The sequence below is a fragment of the Desarmillaria tabescens genome (assembly GCF_030435595.1).
Source record: "Desarmillaria tabescens strain CCBAS 213 chromosome Unknown EV420scaffold_39, whole genome shotgun sequence".
Classification (NCBI taxonomy): domain Eukaryota; kingdom Fungi; phylum Basidiomycota; class Agaricomycetes; order Agaricales; family Physalacriaceae; genus Desarmillaria; species Desarmillaria tabescens.
This window is the reverse complement of record NW_026848338.1, coordinates 249,189-275,107: the sequence shown is the minus strand read 5'-3', so window position 1 is coordinate 275,107 and position 25,919 is coordinate 249,189. Positions and strand designations below refer to the sequence as shown.

Sequence of the window (25,919 nt, the reverse complement as noted above, 5' to 3'; positions counted from 1 at the left end):
AGTGATCACATTGGGACAAATGAAGTCCTTAATATTGTTGCCATGCACCAGCATCCAATACCAGCAGGCTCATATACAATGATAGGAAGCCGGACTATGGAATATTGGGTAGTTGGTCGAAGGGTACCCACACGACGGTTTGAGAAGATATCAGTAATCAGAATACCTGACGAAGATGAAAGAAAGCGGCTGAAGAAACTGGGTGTCCATACAAACATGAGGAACTATCTTATTTGATGTGTATATAATTTCGTCATGATTTCACATAGAGAGACTTAGCCAGAAATCCAGGGATTGGAAAACTGACAGAACTGTAAAAGGTGCCTACCACGTGACAAGGAGGCCATGTCAGCAATCAGTGAGAATCAATCAGTCCGGGGATCAGGGTGAACAAACCTTGTCTTCGTATACATCCCACTGATTTCTGACCTGCTCGTATGTACAATTTGCGCTCTTTCATTTCTCATGCTCATTCTGTCTATTATCATTAGACACACTTTGAGATCGTGATAATCGCAGACATGCAGGATGATATCAATGCTGTTTCCCAGATACCACCAATCAAAATCCCCAATCTTATGCAGCGTATTCTTGATACAGAGCAGTCCAAGAAGGAGAAGCGCGATAGCACCAGGAAAATGGCCGTGTATCGTGAATCCATCGAGATCAACGCATTCACAGAGGCAGACCATGACAAAGCGACCAACATTAAAGTTCCATTGCAACGGAAGTACTCTGGCAGAAAGCCCATCATATCAAACTCCCTTGCAGACATTCCATGCGCTGACCTAGGGATTGACGGGCTTCTATCACATCTCAATACCCTCCTTCAAACGGAATACACGCTGACTACCCCATCCTTATCTTCGCTTTTGCAATCCTGCATCTCGAATAACTATGATTTTGGCACTGCATACAGCCGCCTCCGCCTGGGATGGTTTACTGACTTGACAACCATCAGAGAAGTCCAGCGCAAACTTGAAGCGGAGGACCGGGAAATGCGAGAGCAGGGACTTGCCGACAATCAAATTCGAACTGCCATGCCGCCACGGCGCGTTTGGGATCTGCACAGTAACCGAGTGGTGCTGTACTGGCTTATCTTGGAGGAGCCATGGGCGATTTCGCATGATTGGGTGGATAAGCACCCTCGCCACGGTGTGACAACTCCTATCAACGGAGGTGAATGGCCCGTACTGATACCGGAAGACACGAACCTGAACTATATCCGGATTGAGCTACTCAATCTGGGTGCAGAGTATGTATGGCTGGATATTCTCTGCTTGAGACAGAAAGGAGGGAAGAGGGAAGATCTACGCAAGGAAGAATGGATCTCTGATGTGCCCACTATCGGAAATGTCTTTCGATGGTCTGAAGTGATCGTACACTACTTGAATGGGCTGGGGAGGGTGTCCGGTCCAACAGGTTTTAAGAGGAACCACTTCGATGTTTGCAATCGCTCTTGGTTTCATTGCGCGTGGAAGCTGTCGGAGGTCCACCCTCATCAAATTGTTGCTGGTTATATCCCGCCAGATACTGAGCAGACTGAAGTCGAAGTGATGAGCTCTCAGAAGCAAGTTTCCGACTATATGAATGATGGCCCGTGGGATGCTGAGCAGACTGAAGAGGAAAGCAGTCGCAATGTTAATCTGTTTGTCATACTGGCAAGCATGCGGAATCGGGTGTCCACCAATCCTGTGGATAAAGTTGCAGGGCTGGCATACCTTCTACGGTCGCATACCCTGCCAGCATACTATGAGTCGCAGTCGCTTGAGGAAGCTTGGACAGTACTGGTGAATACCTATGCATGCCATACATCGGGGACAGTTGCTGCTCGTGTATCCTGAACCGGGGAATGCAGTTAAAAGGTGGAGACCATCGTGGGACCAACTCATGACAAAGCTTCCGCCAGTGGATAGCCTCCATCCGTTGAGTGTTTATCGGGATGAGAGGATGGATGAAGACTTATGCGATGGGTTTTGCATTGAAAAGGCGCTTGTGCGAGGATTGGCCATGGCGGAAGGGTCTGATCGATATGGAGAGCTAATCGCTAAAGACGTGGCTGGGATAGAACATGGATTCCACATCACTGCCTCCCACATGCACTCGATACCCGAGGACATGTACACACTACTCATTCCCTCTCACCACACCATTCAATTGCCGCTTTCTTGCGTTGCCGGGAGACGACTGCCAGGGGAGAGATTTGAGAAAGTGTCGGTGTTCGAAATGACTGACTCGGAGGAAGTGAAGAGGCTAGAGGAATTGGGCATTGCTGTAAAGCGTCGTAATATTCTCGTTTGATGTATATGCAAAAACATCTGATCATTTTGAGTTCGTGAACAACCGACCCCGGCCTGCAGTACTGCGCTGTGCATTTACGCATGTCTAGGTACTTTCTGAGTCTCTTGTCATGCAATCGGCTGAGATTACTGCTTCAGCAGATTTCTATGTCGTCGCAGTAAGATAAGCAGCGAGCATTATCTCACTTTGTAATATCCTTCACGATGACTTCACCTCATCACTAAACCCAATCCATTGCGAGGTGCGTGATAGTTCTCCAGAATTGTACGGTGTACCTATAAGAGCTATGATAAGATGAAAATCGGGCATGAATAAGCGGTATGGAAAACGAGAAACCTGCATTATAACATCAATCGAATGTCCTAGATAAACAGTTTCACAGTAAGTTGGGCCCGTATAAGAGGGGAAAGAAAATCGCATACCATAGCTCGAGCTAATGACCTTCATCCGATCGAAAGCACCGGTACCCCCGCTGAAATGTGAACGATGTCGAGAAGTTAACACTAGATCGAAGATAGCATACCTTTTCACTTAAAGAAATGCTTGCAACACGAACGGGAGACATCTATATGCAGCTAGGAGCATTACTGTTGTGAGAGATTATTACCTCAGCACTGGCAGCTTGAAAGCACCGTGAATTCTATAGGAAGAGTCGCGGTCAGAGTGTGCGGAAACCTAGGCCCAAAATCAGGCATCGCTCCCCTCAGCAGGATGTGAGTTAAAACGTCCGCAAAGTCTGTTTGACATTCACTAGTCCTAGCCATTATTAAAGGCGCGCGTATCCAGAACCAGTGACTCTATGCAAGATATACGTTTCACCTGTTATCTGATGCATTCATAAATGATCAACGGTTGATAGATTTCTTGAAAGGGGTATACACACACCATCGCTGCATTATGGATCTGATGCAGAACTGACCCTTTAATTTTGTCCACAGGTAACAGGAAAGCAGAATAGATTGCCGGTCGAGCTGAACTTGGTCTCGGGGGCTCTGGTTGGGCTGAAAACTGAAATCAGTCAACTCGAGCAGCGAATAGAAGTTCTCAGGACTGAATCAACGACTGCATAAGCCGAAGTTTCAAACGTAATGCGAACTTGACTCCAGAAAATTAACAAGGTCCTGGATACTTTAGGCGGAAACAAAAACCACTGCCAATGCGGGTTAATTCCGTGCATGAACGCGAACCAACGACACCAGAAAGATAGGTGTTTAGGTTACTCTCTTATGCTGTAGTGGAGAGTGAGTCCTTGTTCCCGTCTCATTGTAATGGATACTCGCCTCGACACGTTTACCTAACATCATCTTCTTCGATTTTGTCTAGTTCGTCAAAGAACTGCGCAGATATTCAGCATATAGGGTATACTAACAGACACCAGTAGGCATGCACCGTTACATTCTTCAGTAGCAAATGTCCTAATCTTCGAGTCGGGTGATAGAAAATACAGGACATCATTCAGATTCGTTCATTGCATACCCTAAAAGAGCGATATGAATACTATCAAGGTACAGAGGATGGGGCATTCACTTTGTATCGAATAATCAGGAAAAATATGAGAGCGGGACCGTCGCGTCCGGCAAACTTGTCGTTGTGGATGTCCCCTATGGGAGGGTCAGTGATGTCAATGAAGGGAAGAAAAAAGGATAAACGCAAATGTAAGGACACGTATCAAGACCCTACATTCGCCTACGTTCTCTGCCATCCTAGGTAAAGGCTGAGACATCTGATAGTCAGTATTCGCCAGGTGGATATAAAGCACCATTGCAACGGTGTGCAGACCATAACAAGCAGCAAGGCGTATGATCTCATCAGATCATCAGTCAGCCCCGTAATTGTACGTTTTCTAGGCGACACGACAGCGTTACTGTGGCAATAATTGAATACGTAGTGCTTACTTACGTTGCCAAAAGTACACGGATAGCGTTAATCGTTGATACCAGAGTCAAGCTTCCGACTAAATAGTAACAGCATTCGATTCTGCATAATCTATACAAAATCTATACTCAATGCCGTCCGGAATCTGGGACATGGCGAAGAGCGTGTTAAAGCAAGGCACTTGTGGTTTGATGAAAGGACTGTGAATCATCGTGCTATATTTTACCATTAGTTCATATGCAGATTCCATGTGAACACCAGGCAAACATAGATCGAGAAAAGCAAGGAACGAGAGTCGCAACCAAGATTCCGAGCAATGACGTCATGATAAGCGAACTTGATGCCGGAAATCCTGCCGAGCTTGTGGCACTCCTCTTGCTCTCCCCCCGGTGGTTTCTTGTTTAACCTCCCAAAGCTCTACATCCAGACGAGTAGCGTGCCTCTAGAACACACTTCCTATCACAGGAACGTTAACCCTCGAGACGTAAATCACAACGAGCGAAGGACGTTCTGGAAAATTCTCCTCGCAAGACGATATTTAGCCTGCTTACCGTCTGCCTGGAAAGCCGCATACCATACCATGACCCGCTGCTTCATCGTTCGAAGCTTGAATTTTGAATCATTGCTGACCGAAAAAAATATTGCTGGTTAAGTGTTAAAGTAGAATCTGGTCGAGCTTGCAAGAACAGGAAGAGTCACGAATGGATTGATTACACCGTCAACGCGAGGCGCCCAAGTATGTAGTTACTATGTTCCGTTACTTCTGCTCACAGACTCTGTTTCACAGTTCGCCCAAGATGGCACCAGTTGGCTAAGGGGTAGGTACGAGGGCCATCACGGACAGAGTTCTTTTCTCAACAAGCTGGTAATCGTGCGTGCCGATTCTCTTGACCTTATCTGTCTCATAGGCCCTTATAGCTCCGAAGCAAGGACTGTCTATGATGATCAATGATCATGGGCGCCTTACCTGTATCCTATCGCAATCGCAATATCAACCCGCCGTACCTGTCAACTTGTCGGTTACCAGTCGCTTGGGTTGGACCAATACTGTCTTCCCGGCCAGGACATCCACTGTATCTCTTCACAGATCTCAATCTTTTTCCGTCTGAAGCAAGACCACAGCCGATCGATGAACCTGTCAAACTCGCCCGATCCTCGTTTTACCCTTGCCAACCCTGAATTTCTTCAATCTTCGTGCTCTGGCACGATATCGTCCACTGGTCTGTAATGACGTTTCGTCCACCACATTGAAATGGAGACGTCTTCCTTTCTTTCATTGCATCCTCTTTGTCTGCCTTACTGATGCTACAACACCATTCACCTGCGGTTCGTGGATACTAGCGGATGTCGGGTATCTCGCTAATGCCTTGCTCATTAGGATCCTTCGCTGTCAATTCGACGATCTAAGGGCGAATGTTACGTGGAGCCGAGATAAACTTGGCGTAATGCTAGGCTCGTTGTATCTGATCATAAACGTTGCGGTTGAGGTCTGGTTTTCGTATTGGCAGGGTAATCAGCCCTGGTTGCACAGCGCTCAGAGTAAGTACTTGCTACGGTTCTAACATTTGTATCGATTTACTGATGGTGCTGTGACAGGCGGCTATGCAAGAGCGAAGTCGCTATGGTACCATACCTGAGAATCCATAATGACTGTATGTGCTCCTTTGCCGCTTTTTGTCATCTTACTTACCGACGGAGTCCCGGCAGAGACTATGTACAAGCATGGCCTGATGCGGCGTAGGTTACCTTTGATGACGTTCCACCCTTAGCTAACTTCTACTTCTTAGGATTCGTGACGTTATGCATGCCTTTGCGGATACTATTCAAATTTAACAACTTTGCCTTCAAGTCGACAGCCCGGGACCTATATGAAGAAACGATGTCTGATGTCAAGCTACGCGCCAATTCGAGGTTACCCCCAGCACTCCTCCCGGGCACGGCCGAGTGTATTGTACGACATGTCGTGATGTAGGCAGGGTGGGAAGTTGTTCAGAGTCTCGATAGCCCATGCATCCGTCTCTTGATGGTTACGGCGACTTGGCTGCTACGGCTGAAGGATCTACCGGTGTGAGAGGCAAGGCGAGATCAAGCTGCATCCTTTTTTGTTCTCCCTAACTGTTCTAACTGTTAGCCAGATTCAAGCTCGCGAGACTCCTCCTTCGCAAGTGTTTCTCAGCCATCCGACTACAGACTGCATGCGATGCGTGGATAATGTCAAATTATCACTGCTAAAAGAGAAAGAATAGAATTGGCGAGTAAAGAACTTGATCTGAGGATTGCTTCTTACTGATGTCTCCGTGCTTCCATTAGGTCGATCTGTCCATCGAAGAAACGACAGTATTCTCCGGATAGTATCATGGCTGATCGTGTGATAGTATGACACGATAATAGTTGTATGTGGTCTCTCTTTCTGCGAGCTAGCAAAGGATAATTAATCAGCTTGTCCTAGTGTTATACTATTCTTCGACTAGCCTATGTACTCTACTGAGCTCGACCTCTCTGTCAGGACTTGCCGACCCTCACGAGCGCAACTTGTTGCACCTCGCTTTGACTTCTTATCTTGTTTTACAGCGTATGTTTATTACATTTCATTCCGATTTAGCATTGAATGAACCCTGTAAGACAGACCTCTCGCAGTCATATATATCTCCTTACTTCTCCCTCATACTGCTCTGTGACTCGACGGATACACACTGTTGTTCTAGCACCTTTTCATGCTCCTTCAATAGACAACGGGGGGCCTATAATGTTGTATTCAACCTCATCAGCAATTGATCGTGCTGTTGCAGTGTTCCCAGCATCAACGTCCTGTTTCGGCTTCAGATGATGTTATCCACCAGGGTAACGTATGAGGGGTGGGATTCGTTCGGAGCGAAGAGCTTCGAACCAGAGGGATAAACATATGGGGAGAACTCAACCTAGCGAAGAAGCTTCATTTAGCGCTGAGCCGGTGGCGTGCGGTTTTTAATTGATGATTCCCTGTTGTTGGTATGTGCTTGCTACTCGTTTTGTCGACGATAGGCCCACTCATCTTTATATTGGCTGGTTTTCCAGAAACTTCGATAAGAGGGATCGCCACCCGCGCGAGACATTGGTGTCTGCTCAACATCTCCCACACCCAATCAGATGATGGCTTGGCATCGTGTGAGATAGTTCAAAGGTGAGCCAGTGGTTTGATTTCGCCGTGGATGATACCCATCTTCTTCATATAGTTTATGCGTATCACTGCTATTATTGTTTATACAACTCGTTGTGACGCAGCAGGGATGAGAGTGTCGCGTTCGGTAGGATTTCCTTCTTCGGAACTAAGACTCGTATGTCCTGGCCAAGTATTCAGTAAACACAGGATGTTGAATGAGACGGATATCCTATCGTTCGGTCCTTGGATGCCTCAATATATCGACAGAAGATGATCATTTTAGTTCACATTATGTGCTAAAAGGGCATTCGCATTCTTTAATGGGATGAGCGTCAAGGATGGTGGGAATATCAGACCTTGACCTCATACTGATTCGACTGGCGTTTAGGCGACTGGAGGATTGAAAACGGTACGTATGGTAGCTTGTCTTTCCTATCGCGTCTTATTTCAACGACGACTAGGCAAGCTCGAGTTTGCGACAGGAGACGCATACCGCGATACTCGCTCTGGTTTCAAACTGGTCCAAATGGGGGTAAGTCTCAAAAACCAAAAAGAAGCAGCAGTCAATAACATATAACAATCGTTGCAGTCACATCTAAGCAAACCTCGTACTTATCCGGAAGTCACTATCTCGGCCTTCACTGAGATCGGAAAGGAAGAATCGTCGATTCAAGTCTCAAAGCAACGATCCTACACGGGTAGGAAACCCGTCATAACTTCCTCTCTCGCCGATACCCCTTGTACCGACCTAGGCGTTGCCGGGATTTTAGACCAGCTCAACACCACCCTCGGAACCTCATACACGCTGAACAATCCATCCTTATCCTCGATACTCCAAAGCTGCATCTCGGAGAAATACGACTTTGGCGCTGCCTATGGGCGTCTCCGTCCTATCTGGTATAGTGCCAACTGGAGCACTATCCAAACTGAACTGCGTACACGTGAGGAGAAGGACTAGAAGATGCGACGAGAAGCGCTCGTGGGTAAACGGATCGTAAATCCGAATATGCCCCCTCGACGCGTGTGGGATCTTTATAGCAATCGTGTGGTACCCCAAGGAATTGTCACCGAGAAGAAACCATGGGCGATATCATACGCATGGATGGATCCTGAACATCGTACTCACGTCAATACACTCACAAATGCCCAGTTCCCATCCATATAAATGGCAGTTTGGATCTCGTCCGAATTGAGATGTTGAGACTCGGCGCAGAATACATCTGGTTGGACGTACTCTGCTTGAGGCGACACAGAAAAGAGGAGAATGAGCCTCTGCGTGAGGAGGAATGGAAACTTGACGTACCCACTAGCGGGTATGTTTATCACGAAACCGAGATAATCGTGTACTACTTCTGCGGACTGGGAGGGGCCTTCAGCTTGACGATGGATGACTTGCATAGTTCCCGATTTTTGATGAACCGTGCGTGGACGTTACAGGAGATAAGCAGGAAGTGGATCATTGCCGGGGTCACTAGCGATGGAGCAGTGGCGACCCCGCAGACGGCCGCGGAGCAGGACTACAAGGTCGTGCTGGACAGGATCCATAAACAATTGGGGTTGCTGGTAGACATCGTACACCGCGTCGACAATGTGTTTGACTTGCTAATGCATCATCGCAAACGCCAGTCAGAGCATGCGGTGGATCATGTCGCAGCATTGGTATTTCCCCTACGGTTCAAGGAAATACCAACGTATGATGAGACACAGTCTGTTGAAGATCTTTGGCTCGCTGTGGTAAACACCATGCGAAAGAAACACCGGGGAGATCTGTTCTTCCTGTATCCTACACCTGGGAGCGAACGGACTTGGAGACCATCGTGGAACCAAGTCATCACTGAGCAGTGTCTTCCGGAAGGCAATGTCAATCTGTACGCAGATGTAGAGCGCCACGAAGAGACGGATTCTGATTGGTACGACAGGATGTGCATTGAAGAGGGCCGGGTACAGGGACTGAGTGCAGAAGATCCGAAAGGGTCACTACGACATGGGAAATTAGTTGTCAAAGACAAAACCGGGACACTGCATTCACTCGAAGTCGTCGCCGCTCATCTATACGATATACCCGACGATTCGTACAAGTTGATAGCCAGCGGCCAACGGAAAAATGGTGCATTCGTGACCCGTGCGCCATCAACAGAAATTCATTGGGTCGCCGGACGAAGATTGCCAGAGCAGAAGTTTGAGAAGGTCTCCGTGTTCACGATGAGGGATGCGGAGGAGATACAAATGTTGAAGAAATTGAGAATCACTAAACGGTCAATTCAGAACTATCTTGTTTGATGAAGGTAAAGTATTTATGGTTGTTGCGTTTCCGATACAGCGTGTAGGTCATGACGAAGGAATAAAGTCAAAGTTTCAGATGGCAAAGAATATTATATCATACACAGCTTTATCGAGCATGTGAAGTCGTTCGAGGGGTTTCAATCCCTTTCTCAGCACGAATTACAAGATACCTGATGGTCAATGAGTGGTGTGAGCAGCGAAAACGAACATTTCTGGGTAAATGTACCTGGTAAACGTGAATTCGCAGGCTGGTGAGGATCTTCGGCAGCCGTCTTAGAAGCAGATGGCACAAAATCACGACGTCCATTCGTGTAGGACTTTATCGCATGATCAAGATGCGGAAAAGCTATCGAATCCTTGCTAGCAGATTCTTGAATTTCCTGGAGCTTTTGCTGTAGGTTATTGTACACGACAGGATCTGAAATGATAGAGCGACTAGAACTGAGGTGCGGCATCGAAGGAACAACTGTAGAGCCGGAGCTTGTATACACTGCGCGTTCGACATTCGACGGAGTGGAGAGTATGAAAGTCGAAGATTGTGAGGATAGAAATAATGAATTGCCGATGGTCTTTGGGCATTGATCACAACTTCAGACGCGTGAAATAAGTTTTCAGCGAGAACAGAGAGTTACGTGCTGGAACATACGCGTCCGCAATGGCAACCCATTGATCCGGTGTCAATTCAGCGTTTCTTAGACAGATGATAGGTAAGTAACACAAGTGGCACCAAGGGAGGATAAAACTTACTTCAGAGCTTCAACCAGGAAATCGGCGTTACCAGCCATGATGGAAGAGCTTGGGAGAATCTTGGAGAATCACATTAGAATGTCCGGGCTTATGTATGTCCGACTTGTTCGAGTGGCATTATCATTAACCCCACACACAGAAATATTCAGTCCCGAATTAAAGTATGAAGCCACGATACAACAACCTCGTCTGAAAAAGGAACATAAGCTTTGTTGAGAGTACAGAGCCGCGAGGAACCCACGACGAAGTTGTTGTCTAGAGCTATTCTTGACCGTAGATTATAATAAAGAGAAGACTTCAGTACTTAGTGTCCGCGGCAACTCTTCCTCAGAGCTTCCTCCTTCTCCTCATTTCAGTGTTGAGCCGTCGCTCTTTCTGGTCATTGATTTCACTATCTGTGGCAATTCCTGCATCTAGGCCGTCGAATTATCTTTCCTTGAAGAGTCTCTCAAAAGCGTCTCGTCCAAGCTCGCGGTCCGTAGTACGGTCCACGTTTTGGAGCACGCACCTGGATACCTCACAGAGATGAAGGTGTATTTGGTCCGTTTGCAACTCGGGATAACTTCTGCAGAGCACCCTCCTTTATGACGAGTCATCGATGCATCTCTGAGGGGTCTTTCTGTATGTCTCAAAATATCCATGGCTCACGGTACTTATTCAGCGAAAAGCCTATCTCCAAAAGGGGATTCTCCACGTATATCGCGTGCTTGTCGAGTCTCCTGCTAAGAAAATCTGTGTTTGATAACCACGCCCGGTGATCGAGAGGGTGTTCATAAGATGCGATAGTCGCATGGATGCCATTTCTTCTGCATTGTACCAGAAATCGCAGGCAAAGACTCTAGGTAGAGAAGGAGGTCGTGTTCGCGGACGGTGAAGAGCTTTCGGCAGATCTCGGCATCAAGTTCTGGTGATGACGTCACCGCTGCCGCTTCTCCCGACGTTCTGATGCGCGCACTTGCAGCGATGGTCTAGCCAGGTGGTTTGTTTTAGTAGCCTGATGTGGCCTCCGGCAGTGGCAGCTATCCAGAAGCAACACCGGGACACTCTCCAGCATAGGGCCGTCTTCAATTCAGCTATCTGCACCTTGCACGCATGTGCCCTCAAGGGGGTTGCGGCCCGGCAAGCCGGCACATCGGGTCGGTCGGTCCAAAAGGTCCTTAAAATTTTTTTGCCCCCCTCTTGTAAAATATCATCCAGAGAACCTAGACACTGCTGGAGATGTTTATTTCAGCTGATATATGCAGGGTAATGACCTCACATAACCCAAAGAGTGCCGGAAAAGCAGTCAAAACGATGTCGAAGGCTTGAAGCGCCAATGGCATGGTGCCGGATATCGGCAGGATTAGTCAGTACTGAATTACCGGCTGTAAAAATGTTTTCGAGTTCTTTCTCCGCTTTTGCTCCCAATGACAAGACAGAATTGGTGAGTTGAAATTGAATACGTCTGTGTTGGAATGCTCACAAGATTGGATAGTATCACATTCAATGCGTTGGCCTGGAACGACGGGTCCCCAATTGGAAGTGTCGGTCATGTACAGTAGGAAAGCGTCGTTGCTAGCAGACAAAAACTGTATATCATCAGTGTTTAGATTGAGGATGAGAGGACTACGTAGGTGGAAAGCTCGCACTGGCAGGTGACTCCGACACGGAGTGATTACATGATGTTTCCCTTGTGGGTATGTTTTTCCCACGGAGGTCGGTCGGTCGGTCCATCGAGGCCTTAAAAATTTTTTCGACCTGATATGATTTTTTCGGTTTTTGCGACCCCCTTGTGTGCCCTCTTCCCTCTAACGTTGGATGGCTGACAGTATCTCTAAGCTCAAGATCTGGTTACTTTTTATTTCAACGGCCCCTCCCTACATCCTCTACCTCTGCTAGGCATATTAGCTGCCTACGGTTTACAAAGGAATTCGGTACGTGCACGTGTGTCATGTTCTCTCTTTCCTTGATTTTCGCTTACCTCCGATCTACATATAAAATATCGCAGCTTAATATTTCTCCAGAACTTCTAGACATTTCGCCCGAGATTTTTTAGGGTAATTTGATTGGCAGGATGTTGGCGAAAGGGATTACTTTTGATCATCAAGTTGCTAAGTGCGTATTATTAGCCTCCCTCTTGACTTAGTTGAAATTATTTGCTTTTTAGTTGTACGAGAGTAAGTTGTAATGCTCACATGAACGGTGGCCTTTTCTTCCGAATCCTATCACGATACGTGCAATACTAACTCTGTTTCCAGGGAGAAAATCATAACATATACACTTGGTAAAGTGGTTCCAGACATTTCTCGGCACGAATCCTAAAGTTCCTAATTATAAATGAGCAGTCTGGGTAGGGAAATAGGACATTGCGGGCCAAACGCACCTCGCGGCGCTGGATTCCTGGGTACACAACGCACGCCGAGGTGATAAACGTGAGTTCACATGCTAGTGCGAATCTTCCCAGTCGGTACCTCCTTGGACACAGAATCACGCCGTCCACTTGTATAGGCTTTCATCGCACGATCAAGATGCGGAAAAGGTATCGACTCCTTGTTCGCGGATTCTTGAATTTCTTGGAGCTTTCGCTTCAGGGTATCGTACGCGACGGGATCTGAGATAACAGGGATACTGGAACTGAGGTGTGGCATAGAGGAAACAGCAACTGTAGAGCCGGGTTGTGAATGCATCGAACGTTCAATGTTCGACGGTGTGGAGATTATGAAAGTCGAAGATCGTGAGGATGTAGATGATGGATTGCCGACGATCTTTAGGCACTGGTCACAGCTTCGCATGCATTAAGTACGTTTCCAACTGGAACAGACGCTGGAACTTACGCGTCGGAAATAGCACCCCATTGCTCCGGTGTCAAATTACTATTTCTTAGTAGAACGATGAGTTATAAATATAAGTAGCAGAAAGGGAGGAAAAAACGTACTTCAGAGCTTCCACCAGGAACTCGGGGTTACCAGCCATGATGGAAGAGCTTGGGAGAATCACATTTGAATGTCGAGGGCTTATATATGCCCAACTTTTTCGAGTGGCATTATCATTACCTTTGTTTCTTTGTTCAGACCTTAAACACAGAAAGGTTCAGTCCCGAATGAAGGTATGAAGCGTCGACACAACAACCTCGCCTTAAAAAGGAAGACAAGTGCTGTTAGGAGTACAGAGCCGTGAGGATGAAGTTGCTGCCTTGGCCGTAGTAAAGAAGATGCTTCAGTAGCGCCCGCGTTTCGGGTGTCGGTAAAGGGTGATCCTGACTTTTCGTAGTCAAAAGAGTGATAGTCACATATAGCTATTTACTACTTATCACTGGTTCAATATGCGTAACCAAGCCCAGCTTCATTATCGGCCTCAAGCAACAATCACAAGAGCAGTGCTGAGCGGAACATCCGAATTACCAGGATAATCCGGACTAAAAATAATATTCGTCTCAGGCCGGAAGAGCAGACAATGTGAAGATCCTCCAAAATGGAACATCCCCATCTCGACGGCCTTTGCGATCTTCTGGCCTTCACTAACGGGGATCTCGTACGTCGCCATTCCCACAGCTATGAAGCACATCAAGCCGATGCTGGGATTAGAAGATGAGTGCATGAGTGGCTATGATGGTGATGAACCCTTGCGAGAGATTCTGAACACCAGGGTCGGGGTTCGGGAATCCCATAGCGGAAGATTCGGCGTAGTATGTGCCTGGAATCATAACCGTCTTCACAACCGTGCCGTTCACTGGACTGTGCCAGCGGTGGTACTTTATAGCGCTCAGGAAAGCCTGATAAACGGTCCTGCCAACGAACTGGGGAGCAAGAGGGTCGTTATTGAGCCATGTGGTTAAGCGAGTACAGTTCGCCTTTATGCCAGAAGTCATCGAGCGCCTGGACATTGGAAGCGATGCAGTGGAAGGTCGACTCGCAAGCGCTGTTAACGACCAAGTTGTCCTCTGAGAACACGACGGGCTAACGCCAGGCTGGAACTGTCTGATGAAGAAGTCGTCCCAGGATTTGAATCCGTAGTACTACGCTGAGGGATCACAACGTATGTCGTTGTGAAGGTCAGAATGACGGCACTCCCAGCCGGACCAAACCACCCAGTCTTGTCGGTGGTGAGGACGGAGGGGGTGAGGAAAGATTCCCAGACGTCGAACATCTTTTTGAACTGGGCGTCCACCTTGGGGCTGACGAACGTGGTGAAGCCTGCGGGTGTGCCCATAGGCCAATCGAGGATCGTGCTGATTGGAAAACCGACCAACCCGACTTCATACTCTGAATCTTCAAAGTCGGAGGCTTCGATTAAGATTTTGTTGAACAACGTCAACATAATCGTGTAATCGCAAACCTGGAGGGCATTATGTAAGTCGCTGGAATCTGACCATGAAAATCGCGTAAACCTACCTGCGATTTCTTCGTCGGATCGCAAACATCTGGTGGAATCCCATGTAGATTTCTGCATCGCTTTAAGTCGAGGCTTGGAACTCTTGGATGAGGAGTAGGAAAGGCTGGGGATCTGCGAGCCGCCGCATGCCTTTTTAGATTCCCGGGGAATATAGACACAATCCTGGCGGTACGGCTGCTCTGTTTTCCCCCCGAGCATACCATGCCGCCCATAGACAAAGGAAACACTTTCTCCATATCCCTGTAAGACGGTCTACATGACGGGAGGTGATCCTAGCTCGAAAGCATCTGCGTTTGAGTCTACCTCCTCTTGTCCCGTCTTTCGCAAGTCTGAATAGTTTATCGATACCTGCTTCTGCATATTAGAGATGCTAAGATGCTGATACACGACGGGAGATGACGTACCGTGCTTTGCGGAAAAGTACAGAATTGACGTTTTGTGTCACATAAGGATGGAACATTCATAGGTGACATTACACTTAGCTACCTCGAATTGACCTTGAGCTCGACAAAGATGGTGTAGCGGTTGTCAAAAGCCTGCGTAGTCGCAAATTTTAAGACAGGTTTGTACAGGCACCTGGTTCCCATTCAATAACGTTATAAGAACAAACGAGAGGCGACATACTAAAACCTGTTCATCGTATCCGGTAGCCAAGTAATCAGGCGCAGACTAGTGACTTTTCCAAGTAGGATATAGAGAAGGATACGCGCTACCGCCTTTAAGCAGGCAATCCAACGTCACAGGATGTCGTAGACGGCTCACGATGATATTCACTGGGATAGGGATCATAACGTGAGTGATAATCAAGTTCCTACGATGTATGAAATAAGCATAGGCTCTCGGAAGAGAAAAATGCGTACCAGACACTTCTGTGTACGTCTCCAGTAGCTTGACACTAGGAACTTCGTGCAATATGACTTTAGAGACCTCATCCATACGGCTCGAAATATTTCGTTGCGTTTTATCCCGTCTATCGTCGTACACGGTGTGCAGGTATATGCATAGTGCGAAATCTGGATATGAGGTTTGAGAGCCACCATGTCCCGGTATCATTGTCACGAGTGGACTAAAAATTGAAAGACTCGGAGAAAAAAAGAGGCCATAAATGAGTGTAAAAACTCGTTCAAATTAAGGCAGCCGATGGTGGTGGAGGAAGAAAGATCGGGCCGAATAGCCGAGAGCTACTTATGCTTACGTTATTTCCAGCGTTTTCGTCTTGACCGTCGCGTACCTTTCAGTCATTACTGAAACGAGCCTTGAAATTGCTGTTTGTCTTTAGTCTGTTTAGCCGACATTCTCTCAGAGTCGCATATTACATCCTAATCGACATCTTGGAAGTATCGATCGAGAAGCGAGAAACGACTCCATCGTGTGGCTGCCTCTGAATTGTGCTATCTTCCTTCCATGCATGGCATTTCTTCGGCCAGAGTCTTCCCGGAAAGACAAAGCAAGTACGTGCACCTTCCACTCCACCCTTTAACTGACCTGTATAAATTAGAAGATTGATTCCTTTGCGAACACTCCCACATGGCGTTTCACAGGGCAACAATTGGTTCATGAGAGTCTTCACATGTGTACTTATGCGCCATATTTTTAGGATGTTTCAGGCTCATTTTAGTACACTTACGCCCATGAATAAGAGTTAGTGCAAGAAGAAGCCAAAGATGTGGCCCGCTTCATAAGAGTCGATTGCCCTACAAAGGCTTGCACAGTTATGGATGAATTCAGTACATCATCATGTCTATGAGGCATCTAGGTGTGTACTAGTATTCGTGTATTTTCTCACTTCTGCTCACCTCCGCTATGACATATCAAGGGCAACAGCTCTATCGTTTTTCAAGTTCGTATTGCGAAAACTACGCCGTTTCAATACCTCGTTTGTGTCATACATTAAGGGCAGACAGACAAGTACCGGAGTCGCATGTCAAGAGGATTACAATGTGAAAGAGAGCCCGGGTTGCCAGGTCAATCATGCGTAATTTAATTCTCAACGACATTGATCTCATCAGCCTTTATAGTATAACCATACCATATACATGCCAAGAGTTATGATCTTCTTACTCATATCCTACCCCGAGTCAATATCACCCTTACCTGCTGTCTTGTCTGAATACATTGATGATGAACAGTGATGGCTTCGGAGCCTCTCTCTCTTCGAGAATATCAATCATGTTCTGCCGAATCTCAATCGTTCTCCTGCAAACAGTATTATCCTATCAGTCCCACCAAGCTCTTTGCTTGCTTCGCAACCTTTCAGATGGTGACGGCCAGGCCAGCCTTGACTTCACGGTTTACTGATCCTGTCTCCTCTTCACTGGATTCAAACAGGCGCGCACCTTTGTTTCCATCTGTGAAGACCTAATTAATATCTTTGGTCTTAGTTCTATCCATGTGTATCTACGATGCAGGCCTTTTGCGATGATATGTGTTGCACCCAGCGCCTTCTGTGGATAATGGCGTATCTCTGTCGGCTATGTGAGAGGGAGAAAACATGTAAGTACTCGTTAGGCTTCCGAATATAGTCTCATGGTGATATCTCAACACGTAGATCAGGACGATGCTGTTCGCGAAGTATTTCCTCGAGATATCCATTCCAGACGATGTCATTTTTAACGTGGTGGGCTCAGGGTGTGATCGTACATGAAAGGAGGCCGCACGAACAGTCTTTGCTAAGGAATAGTCAATGAGCAAGACATACCGTGATACATTCCTGCCGATAATGCATTCCCCTCAACTTAACTTCCGTTCAATAGACCCTCTTCGTCTCGATCTCGGACCTTATGCAACAAGTACCTCCATCGCAGCGACACCCCTTCTGCATGCTATTTTTCGCGTCGGAGTACGTGATATTCATACAACACGCGGGCGTCTCGTCAAAGATAGCTCGGAAGATGGTTGTTCCCATTTGTTCCGAGTGGGGCCGAGCTGGAATAGTGAGGCACTTCGCTTTAATAGGCCAAGAAGTCGGCACTGGTAATAATGTCCTTATCCTTCTTCAACTGATTATACCGACCTTTTATGTGCAAGTAGATGAACATGTCTACCCTGACTTTGGAACCAGGCCATTTCACTGTTATCCCAGTACAATAGGGAATTTTTCTGCTTGGTACTCATTTATGTCGTTACAGACAAGCAACAAAAGTTCCGCGACGACAGGCCGTATCGTAAATTTGGACCGCCTTGAACCCGGGCCTCCTATCAGTGTGGAAAGTCTGTGAAACAGGTAATTATCGTGATTATCACCTAATTTGGCAGGCGGTCCATCCGGCCCGATGTGGATTCCATTCTTGCCCCTCAACGATCATCTGTATGCTCACCTATGTCGGACGAAGCAAGCACTAGCCGAGGCATACCGCCCGAGCAGTTCTATGGCTCCAGTAAGCCTGATTATGCACAGCTCAGGGCCTCGACTCCTTCGAATATTGGCGCTACACCTTGCACGCAGGATACGCCCACCGCGTCGAGCCTACCGTTTTCTTCACTAGGCGGGCAGTTCGTGGAGACTGCATTTGTTGAGGCTGCGAAAGAGCTGAAGGGAAAGTTTTTTCTGGTTTCCCCCACCCAGTTTCTCGCCGAATACTTGCCGGAACACCCTCCCAACATGCCATCCATCGACTTCAAATCGTTTAAACAAGTATCGTCAATAAGGGTGGAGGCGAATATCTACGAGCCTTTGATCGCTGCCCTTCTACCCTTCCTCAAGGAAGGCTGGAAGATGGCCGAGACATCCAATTCGCCGGACCCGAACTCTGTATTCTTTATGAACCATCAGATCAAGCCTGACGTCTCTATCTACTCCACCAAAGAGCCTACGAACGACAATCTCTGTCGTGCATGTGACATGGAGACATTCATCGAGGTCAAGACCAAACTCCTCAGCGACGCTTTCACGGATGAGTTGGATAACCTGGAAAAGAATTCTGGTGACGCACGCGATACTCGTGGCCAGATCATCACGTACCTCAATGCCATGCAGGCCGCTCAATACCGGACTCACGGGTTTGGCGTCCTCATCGTCAAGGACATCTGCAGGCTCCTGCGCCATACCCATAGCGGCATCGAAGTCACCACATCATTCCATTATACAAAGTCCTCTCATCTTCAAACCTTCTTCTGGAGATTCTCGCACGCAGCTCCTGCCGTTCGTGGTATTGACACCACTTTCGAACCGGTGGAACGTTGGGAGGCATTCCCCAGCCGGCTCTTGCTCAATGCCGTGAACGAGCCTTTGTGGAAGGTCGACCTGGGCGAACGCTCGTTTTACGTTGCCGCGCCCTTTACGCGTACCCATCACTACCCCGTCGGCCGTGGTACGCGCTGCTTCGTCGCTGTTGACTGCAGGACACGGCAGAAGTGCCTGCTCAAGGATGTGTGGCGTGTGCATGGCTATCACCGGGAAGGGGACGTCTATGCGAGACTGCACGCTCATAACGTGCGTAATATCGCCAATGTCCTTGCTGCGGGGGATGTCGATGGCCACCAGCGCTGCGGCTCCTTCCCAGAGGGATGGCATATTCCTTCTGTCAGTATGATACGCGAGCACATCCACTATCGCATCGTACTCGATGTCGTTGGGGAGCCTCTCGTTGACTTTGAATCTACGCACGCCCTAACTCAGTATGTTTTCAATGCACTGGAAGGTCAGTCGCTACCTACTTCGAAGCTGTTTGACAGATCTGAACCATTTGAAAGCCCATTTCGATGCCGTGAACCGAGCTCACGTGGAGCATCGTGACATTTCTGTGGGAAATATCATTATAGTCCGAAAGAGCAATGGTTCTTCTGTCGGTTTCCTCATCGACTGGGAGCTCGCCAAATACCTCGAAGATAAAGGAGCTAGGGCGTACGAGAGAACGGTAAGTGACGTTCTCAGAGTGGAAATCCTCTCTAAGACGGTTTCCCTAGGGTACGCGACAGTTTATGTCTGCCAGGTTGTGTGTCCAGACGCCTCCACTGCGGACTCTCGGTGACGATCTTGAATCATTTGCTCTTCTACTATTTTGGATTGCTGCAAGATACGCACCCAACAGGCTGTCAGCGTATGAGCGCGCCCTCTTCCTCGATCGATTTGATCATAATGACGATACCAGGAGAGTCGACATCTTTCTTTCAGGCAAAACCTCAGCGGCCAAACTCCTGCTTGTTTCGGAATATTTCGAAGAGCTACTCGCAATCCTTTCAGATGGCTACGCGTGGCGATACAGAGTGCTGACACGCCTCGAGCGCAAAAATCAGGGCGCATTGGAGGAGTTGAAAGAGAAACAGGATCTCCTGGAAACCCATCAGTGGTTCATGGATGTGCTCAGCAACACGCTGAAGAAAGATACATGGAAGGCAATCAAGGACCGCTCCGCGAAGGAACAGGAGGTCGCCCGATTAGTTGTGAAGGAGGGGGAGAAGAAGAGGAAATCAGGGTGCTCAGAGTACGAGCTCACGTATGCCAGCAAGAGACGGCGGCATGGCGAGCACGGTCCTGATACGGAGGAGGACAGCGACGAGAAGAATGATGTCAAGGAGGGGTGTAGTCCAAATCTGTGATGTCGCGTAGGACTGGCATCGCCAGGACAGTACGACTCGGCATACGCAACATATTCCAACTGTAACAGAATGCAACGAAATCCCTGGTTCCATGCCTTTGTAACTACAGGCGCGAATATCTCGTCATCGAGGGAGATTACACATACGCCCTACTGGTCACTTTACCGTGGAGTCCCAGACACAGAAGGCCATTCAGAAGACAGTATGGATGCTATTGGAGATGACCATCTCAGCGAAGGTACACATAGTGCTATAGACACTTCCGGGTAGGATTTCTCAATAAGCCTTGTGTACCGACAACAGAGCGTGGCCTCATAAGTCTTCCTTCCTTGGTACACGGTCGCGATTTTCTACCGGGTGAACACCAGACATTTCTCCAAGACTTCGAGCCATCAGCCGCCCATGACTCCCTGTCTCGTGAATATCGTGTCGGAACGATCGCCAACCATAGTCGATCATCCTTGACCCACCAACTTTCGCGAAGAACCCGCACAAGAATATGACAATCTTTTTAAAAAGACACGGTTGTGGGAGCAATAGCTCGTTGAATGACTCCAGGTCGTTGGTGTTGATCGGTTCATCGCGTCAAGGGAACAATGGATCAGGTCTCCAAGTCACGATCGAAATCGGCAAGACATGGTTATGGGCTATGGAAAACTTTGGTTATGCGTTTAGAACGGCTAGCAATATGAGCAAACATGTAGGAAAATGGTGCTCCTAGCAAGCTTCCATCTCATATGGACGAAGATTTGAAGAATATGTCTTGCTTATTCGTTTTGCACTTTAGGTCGTGGTTTCTAGTTCGCGGACTCTACGACGGAGAATATGCGATGGTAGCTCCAGGAGGGATAGTCATATGCATCGTAACATTTGACTCCCCAAATATTGCATCGAAGCAAAGCTCATCCACTTTCTCATGCTGTCGTTCTTTATCCCTAGATTACAGCACGAGTCGAGTGGACCGGGAGACCTGCACAGCCATTGGTATATATAAACCGTGATAGATTCCGTATTATATGGCAGTTTCGTGGCTCGAATTTTCGATAGAAGAAAGTGATATACAACAATAAAAGACAAATAAAATGGGTTTAAAGCTTGCTTTACGCAAGTCTAATTGCGGCAAGGGCAGAACGTAGATTGGCACCGGGATGCCAGATCAAGCCACCCAGGGGACCAGGTTCTCGCAAGTGTCTCTCGATCAGTTCCTGGTAAGACAGTGCAGCGCGGAGAGGAGCTACATCGCTCTCTCACTCACCCTCTCACTGTCCTGCCAGGCTTAGTGTCGTGTGTCTGAGCCGAAATTGATGTTTTAGGGCCCCCTGGAGACGCTCCGGGGGGCTGCTTTTGGCTACCATCAGAGTCCTAAGCGAGCGACGCAATTAGAGATGAAGGCGAGAGGTAACGTAAGCCAGAAAGGCGGGCTCGGATATTCGGCCCGATCTTTCTTCCTCAACCACGTCGCAACTGTTTTTTTTTTTTTTCCATTAGGCCGGCTACCTTGCTGGACGCGTTTTTATATACCGGTTCACCGATAATCCGGAGTTTTCTAAACCTTCCGAATTTCAAAACCCTACTCACGGCGGCAACAATGATCCTGTAGAAATAGACATCGATGGAACGTTGACATTTGCGAAAGCTGGAACAGGGCGAGGTGGACTCGGACGCGGCCGTCCTCAAGGTAAGGTGGCCTTCCGACATGTACATCACCTTACAGGGATGCAGGAGTAGTGTTCTCTTTGTTTACACGCTAACGGCACGATGTGACGAGAGCAGTCGTGCTTCATGAGTGTTATCTATATCTCTTGGAGATCCGAAAATGTGCAGGTCACTGATATACATACTAGGAACCATTGTTTGTAGGTTCTGTACGATCAAGGCTTCGGATTAGGTACGTGTCACAAAATTTTGGTTTCATGGCTCCTCTTAATTGAAAGTTCCGGCTTCGTGCGGTACACTGAACAGGTGGCAGATTTCGCGCTCTGAATGGTGAAGTCACTCATCCTAGTAGGCGACTATGGAGCTCCCTAACCAGACTTCAACATAATTTTGAGCAAAGACGGTGCCCTTCCATTACGCGTGGGTCCAAGCATAACATTGTGTCTTTGTTTCGGTGATCTCATCCAGTCATTCAATGATAATGAGTATTGTCCAGAGTGGCATTTACCGAAAAGGCAATATGCCTCGAACAGAGCCAACGAGAAGACAGTGAACGAGTATCTATATATAAAGGGTGCTTTTGGCTGGACTGCATCCCCCACCTCCCACATTGTGGTCTGGTTTTGTCTTTCGTTATTTTTTCCGCGATGTTGTCTACGGAAATTGACCTGGCTGACGCCCTGATGTGAGTACAATTCACTCTATCTCCTGGTGGCACTCTCATTAAGGTCTGTTATTTTAGGTCCATTCAAGAGATGACTCCTAGCGACTGGGAATACGTGTCGAAGATGTAAGTTGCAGATGCTGTGAGATATCTGCAATTCCTGACGCGTGTTCTAGGTGCATGCAGGTGCTTAACCAGTCTGGAAGCTCCAATGCGCCCTCCTCAAATCCTTCCGACTCAGACTCGTCTACTGAAGACTTGTCGATCTTTGGTTCGAGTTCATCCCCGTATCCGCTGAAGGAGTCCATGATACCTGATATTCCATTGACAACTTCAGCATCGGACGCAGCAGCTATCTATTCCTCGCTCACTGCGTCTCTGACCGACATTTCTACCACCAACTGTTGTCCTTCCTTCTACCCTGACGTTCCGGCTAACGCCATGCGGCCCTCGATCTCTATTTTGTTGGCTTCAATCGCATCGAAGGATGACGACGCTCCGGCTACCGACTCTGAGGCTTCTTCAGCCAGCCCGACTCCTTCTTTGACTGACACTCCGACGACTACCTCTGAAGACACATCCCTGAGCCCTACGCCCTCGACTCCTCCACAGATACCCATGGATGTTCCCTGGCGTCAGACCTCAGTTTCGAGCCAACCAAGCCCAGTTTCGACTGCGACCAAACGGAGCTACTACCGAGAGCATACCTATACGTCGCCTCCAGCAGAGCCAGATAGGTGCGGTCCGAACATCAATTTACGCGTTTTGCGTGCGCTAAGCTTCTTTCAGACCTGTCGGCAATCGATACTATCAGCCGACTCAGTCTACCACTGTACTGGCTCAGCCGAATTTTACCGGCGACACGTCTTCATCCTATGAAATGGTGACCAGCATCCGTCAGCCACCCGTACAAGAGTAGGCATCTACCCTTACCTTTATTCTAATGTATCTCAACACCTTTTTTTGCAGTTGCAGATTTGTGCCCTACTCTGCCAAAGACCGACCTCCCTCTCTGGCTAGTAGAGTATTGACGAGTTCGTCGAGCTTGTACGTGCTTTCTTTCATCGTTGACATTTCTAGTACTTACAATTTTGACAGCTCCTTCGCGGATCAGACATTCTCACCCAAGCCATACATTCCGTCGAAATGCCCTGTGCCGACCCCAAACGAGCCCGAGAAACAGAGGTACGTTACTTGATGTCGTCCAGTCGAGTTTCTTGTCCTGATTGCACCAGCACCCATGGCTACTCTAAAGTTTTCTGTCGGAAGGGCAAGTACGACCAACTAATCATCAAACTTGGCATCAACGACCCAGCCCCCTACTACGGATGGAAAGCCGACTACGTAACCTGCTACCTACCCGGATGCAACCAAACAGCCATCAAGAACACCCGCGCCGAAGTCAGCAAACACGTTAAAGCATTCCACCTCTATGCCCAGAATCCCCAGTACGTTGTACGGGATTGCTGCCCATTCGCCTCCGCCTCCGAACGCTTCATCAAAGTCGACATGGTTTATGGGCATTTCCAAACGGAAAAGCACTCGTTCGTGCACAACTCGCACCAGTATTCCTGTGGTCATTGTGGAGAATTGGCAGCCAGACCAGATCAACTCGATAATCATTTCTTCGAGTGTAGGGCCCTGTGGGATTATGTTCAGTCTCTCAAATCCACAGGGACACAAGCGTCGTTCTATCCGAGGGCGTTCTGATTTCTCGACTTTTAGAGTAGGGCGGTATCGCTCTTCCGCTCCTTGTTTCTACTAATAGTTTCTTGACTATCGTTTCTCTTCATATTTCATTATGTACATGTCAATCTTCTGTATCCTTACCATTCCAGCACATTTCATACCCCGCATTACCACTGGATCTTATACCTTGGAACATTATCCTGTATCATAGTATTCATATAAATCTAATCCGCCTTTCTTTCAATTCTAACTACGCACGTTCGTCACCTCGGATCCAATATTTCTAGGTTCAGGATCGATCGAAGTGGAGCTCCGAATCCTCAAGTGTCCTCCAACATCGATAAAATTCTGTCAGACTTGTATGATCTACCGACACGCTTCAAGTTCTAGACTGGTGCTGAACCCTTCACGATGGAAGTGATAATTATAGACATTGCGACAGGGAACGTTGGAACAATTCGCGTGACTTCTACATTACAACATCCACCGTGAGCATCACACGCGAATTCGCATGACCTCTGATGGGTTTGGGTACGTATTCGAGGCGGTGATATAACGCATGCCTTGTTGTTTCTTCTTCAGTCAGGGTGAAGCCCGTGGTGATATTCTCGTTCAACCTCAGTTCTTAACCGACAACGTCCATACAATTGGGCTGGTGACCTCAGCCTCTATTACTAAGGGAAAAGCTACTTGTGCCATGGTTTCTTTCTATACCTCTTCGCTATTTCCTGAGTCAACACGACTGATATTTTTGTTGCTCTTCCAGCAGCTCATTTTCAGGAACCATTCCCTTCGAGGCGTTAGATCACCGTCTCTTCTATTGCAAGTCGCATCAGCCCGCCCGTTGTGATGACTTCCCAGGGACTAGTTCCAATTCCAATCTTATTTAATTTAAGATATGCGTGCATCTCACGTTCCTGAGAAGAATTAAGTCCGGATTGAACCGAAAATAGAACCAAGACCTTACCTCTTCGCGCATCGTGACACAAAATGGTTGGTCAGGCGTACTTATAAACATTGTCCAGCCTTTACGCGCCGCGACTTGGCCCAGATGGATAATTCACTACCATCTCGCAAAATTAGTGCCAATAGATATACGCATTGCTCTCGAGGAGATCGTGAAGCTCTCATAGTTTCCTCGTTTGATGTTTCTGTGTCGTAATGATGAATTTTGGAGCGAGTCGACAAAAGTAGTAGTTTGGAGACGCGTCGAAGATGGGCCGCACGCGATAAACAGCGGTCACTGACGTAGTCTCGAGTTTTTCCGAGGTTTCGGTAGAGAACATTCACATGGACACGCCTTTTGACACAAGCGTGTAGTATCTCGAATTTTTATTCGAGGGATCTTGTACTAGTATTCCACCATTAGACACGTAAACATACTCTCGTTCAATCGATAATACCTTTTTCGTAACATTTCCATAATGCGTTCAGGCGTTCAGGTTCTCCATCGGAGTAGACGTTTGCGGTGTCTTCTGTATTGATGCCTCGGTCTTATGATTCCTTGAGTACGATAATCAGGGAAGTATAGCCGCGGCTTCGTCCAGAACCTAGTTCGGAAGATATTGAGGTAAATACATCAGAAAATGGCAGGTATTCACCAGGCATAATTACGTACGTTTTACTAAGACTCATCGCGCTGACTGCATTTTATAC

At 47.7% G+C, this 25,919-nt stretch overlaps 9 protein-coding genes across 9 annotated transcripts; 5 read left to right on the top strand and 4 right to left on the bottom strand.

The window, feature by feature from the left end:
* The first annotated feature begins 385 nt into the window (after positions 1-385).
* EV420DRAFT_1565829 (uncharacterized protein) lies at positions 386-2,658 on the top strand. The gene is made up of 4 exons (XM_060474042.1): positions 386-1,462; positions 1,562-1,790; positions 1,825-2,576; positions 2,638-2,658. Exons 1-3 carry the CDS (start codon positions 522-524, stop codon positions 2,299-2,301), a joined length of 1,647 nt encoding a protein of 548 aa, XP_060326797.1. The 5' UTR covers positions 386-521; the 3' UTR covers positions 2,302-2,576; positions 2,638-2,658.
* Positions 2,659-7,689: 5,031 nt separating this feature from the next.
* EV420DRAFT_791016 (uncharacterized protein) lies at positions 7,690-8,391 on the top strand. The gene is made up of 3 exons (XM_060483479.1): positions 7,690-7,724; positions 7,777-7,847; positions 7,905-8,391. Exons 2-3 carry the CDS (start codon positions 7,842-7,844, stop codon positions 8,271-8,273), a joined length of 375 nt encoding a protein of 124 aa, XP_060326796.1. The 5' UTR covers positions 7,690-7,724; positions 7,777-7,841; the 3' UTR covers positions 8,274-8,391.
* On the top strand, positions 8,322-9,595 carry EV420DRAFT_1647113 (uncharacterized protein; the record flags this gene model as incomplete). Its single annotated transcript, XM_060478005.1, has 2 exons — positions 8,322-8,433; positions 8,466-9,595. The coding sequence occupies 2 exons, from the start codon at positions 8,322-8,324 to the stop codon at positions 9,593-9,595; spliced, it is 1,242 nt and encodes a 413-aa protein (XP_060326795.1).
* Positions 9,596-9,702: 107 nt separating this feature from the next.
* Positions 9,703-10,596, bottom strand: EV420DRAFT_791084 (uncharacterized protein). The gene is made up of 5 exons (XM_060483480.1): positions 10,587-10,596; positions 10,346-10,534; positions 10,245-10,289; positions 9,825-10,186; positions 9,703-9,768 (listed from the first exon to the last, which is right to left on the bottom strand). Exons 2-5 carry the CDS (start codon positions 10,381-10,383, stop codon positions 9,758-9,760), a joined length of 456 nt encoding a protein of 151 aa, XP_060326794.1. The 5' UTR covers positions 10,384-10,534; positions 10,587-10,596; the 3' UTR covers positions 9,703-9,757.
* A 2,166-nt stretch (positions 10,597-12,762) lies between these two features.
* On the bottom strand, positions 12,763-13,297 carry EV420DRAFT_1647111 (uncharacterized protein; the record flags this gene model as incomplete). The annotated part of the gene is made up of 3 exons (XM_060478004.1): positions 12,763-13,108; positions 13,159-13,197; positions 13,260-13,297. 3 exons carry the CDS (start codon positions 13,295-13,297, stop codon positions 12,763-12,765), a joined length of 423 nt encoding a protein of 140 aa, XP_060326793.1.
* A 381-nt stretch (positions 13,298-13,678) lies between these two features.
* On the bottom strand, positions 13,679-15,769 carry EV420DRAFT_1483271 (Phophatidylserine decarboxylase-domain-containing protein; the record flags this gene model as incomplete). Its single annotated transcript, XM_060469954.1, has 9 exons — positions 13,679-13,898; positions 13,945-14,199; positions 14,286-14,607; positions 14,716-14,956; positions 15,121-15,124; positions 15,203-15,252; positions 15,341-15,385; positions 15,479-15,489; positions 15,577-15,769. The coding sequence occupies 9 exons, from the start codon at positions 15,767-15,769 to the stop codon at positions 13,679-13,681; spliced, it is 1,341 nt and encodes a 446-aa protein (XP_060326792.1).
* A 2,548-nt stretch (positions 15,770-18,317) lies between these two features.
* On the top strand, positions 18,318-20,254 carry EV420DRAFT_1275459 (uncharacterized protein; the record flags this gene model as incomplete). The annotated part of the gene is made up of 3 exons (XM_060467901.1): positions 18,318-19,356; positions 19,409-19,572; positions 19,622-20,254. The coding sequence occupies 3 exons, from the start codon at positions 18,318-18,320 to the stop codon at positions 20,252-20,254; spliced, it is 1,836 nt and encodes a 611-aa protein (XP_060326791.1).
* Positions 20,255-22,326: 2,072 nt separating this feature from the next.
* On the top strand, positions 22,327-24,513 carry EV420DRAFT_790902 (uncharacterized protein). Its single transcript, XM_060483478.1, has 7 exons — positions 22,327-22,595; positions 22,653-22,700; positions 22,751-23,311; positions 23,364-23,489; positions 23,544-23,621; positions 23,673-23,759; positions 23,810-24,513. The coding sequence occupies exons 1-7, from the start codon at positions 22,558-22,560 to the stop codon at positions 24,282-24,284; spliced, it is 1,413 nt and encodes a 470-aa protein (XP_060326790.1). The 5' UTR covers positions 22,327-22,557; the 3' UTR covers positions 24,285-24,513.
* Positions 24,514-25,090: 577 nt separating this feature from the next.
* On the bottom strand, positions 25,091-25,317 carry EV420DRAFT_1220811 (uncharacterized protein; the record flags this gene model as incomplete). The annotated part of the gene is made up of 2 exons (XM_060466455.1): positions 25,091-25,180; positions 25,231-25,317. Coding segments are annotated over 2 exons (177 nt in total), but the record flags the coding sequence as incomplete, so codon positions are not given.
* Positions 25,318-25,919: the final 602 nt, after the last annotated feature.

Coding starts and splice junctions, on each gene's coding strand:
- EV420DRAFT_790902 (XM_060483478.1), top strand. CDS start 22,558: ATGTTGTCTACGGAAATTGACCTGGCTGACGCCCTGAT. Junction 22,596..22,652: donor GACCTGGCTGACGCCCTGAT/GTGAGTACAATT, acceptor CTGTTATTTTAG/GTCCATTCAAGAGATGACTC. Junction 23,312..23,363: donor CCTCCAGCAGAGCCAGATAG/GTGCGGTCCGAA, acceptor AGCTTCTTTCAG/ACCTGTCGGCAATCGATACT.
- EV420DRAFT_791084 (XM_060483480.1), bottom strand. CDS start 10,383: ATGGCTGGTAACGCCGATTTCCTGGTTGAAGCTCTGAA. Junction 10,290..10,345: donor TTCCTGGTTGAAGCTCTGAA/GTAAGTTTTATC, acceptor CATCTGTCTAAG/AAACGCTGAATTGACACCGG. Junction 10,187..10,244: donor TGGGTTGCCATTGCGGACGC/GTATGTTCCAGC, acceptor ACGCGTCTGAAG/TTGTGATCAATGCCCAAAGA.
- EV420DRAFT_1565829 (XM_060474042.1), top strand. CDS start 522: ATGCAGGATGATATCAATGCTGTTTCCCAGATACCACCAATCAAAATC. Junction 1,463..1,561: donor GATGTTTGCAATCGCTCTTG/GTTTCATTGCGC, acceptor CGAAGTGATGAG/CTCTCAGAAGCAAGTTTCCG. Junction 1,791..1,824: donor AGGAAGCTTGGACAGTACTG/GTGAATACCTAT, acceptor CATCGGGGACAG/TTGCTGCTCGTGTATCCTGA.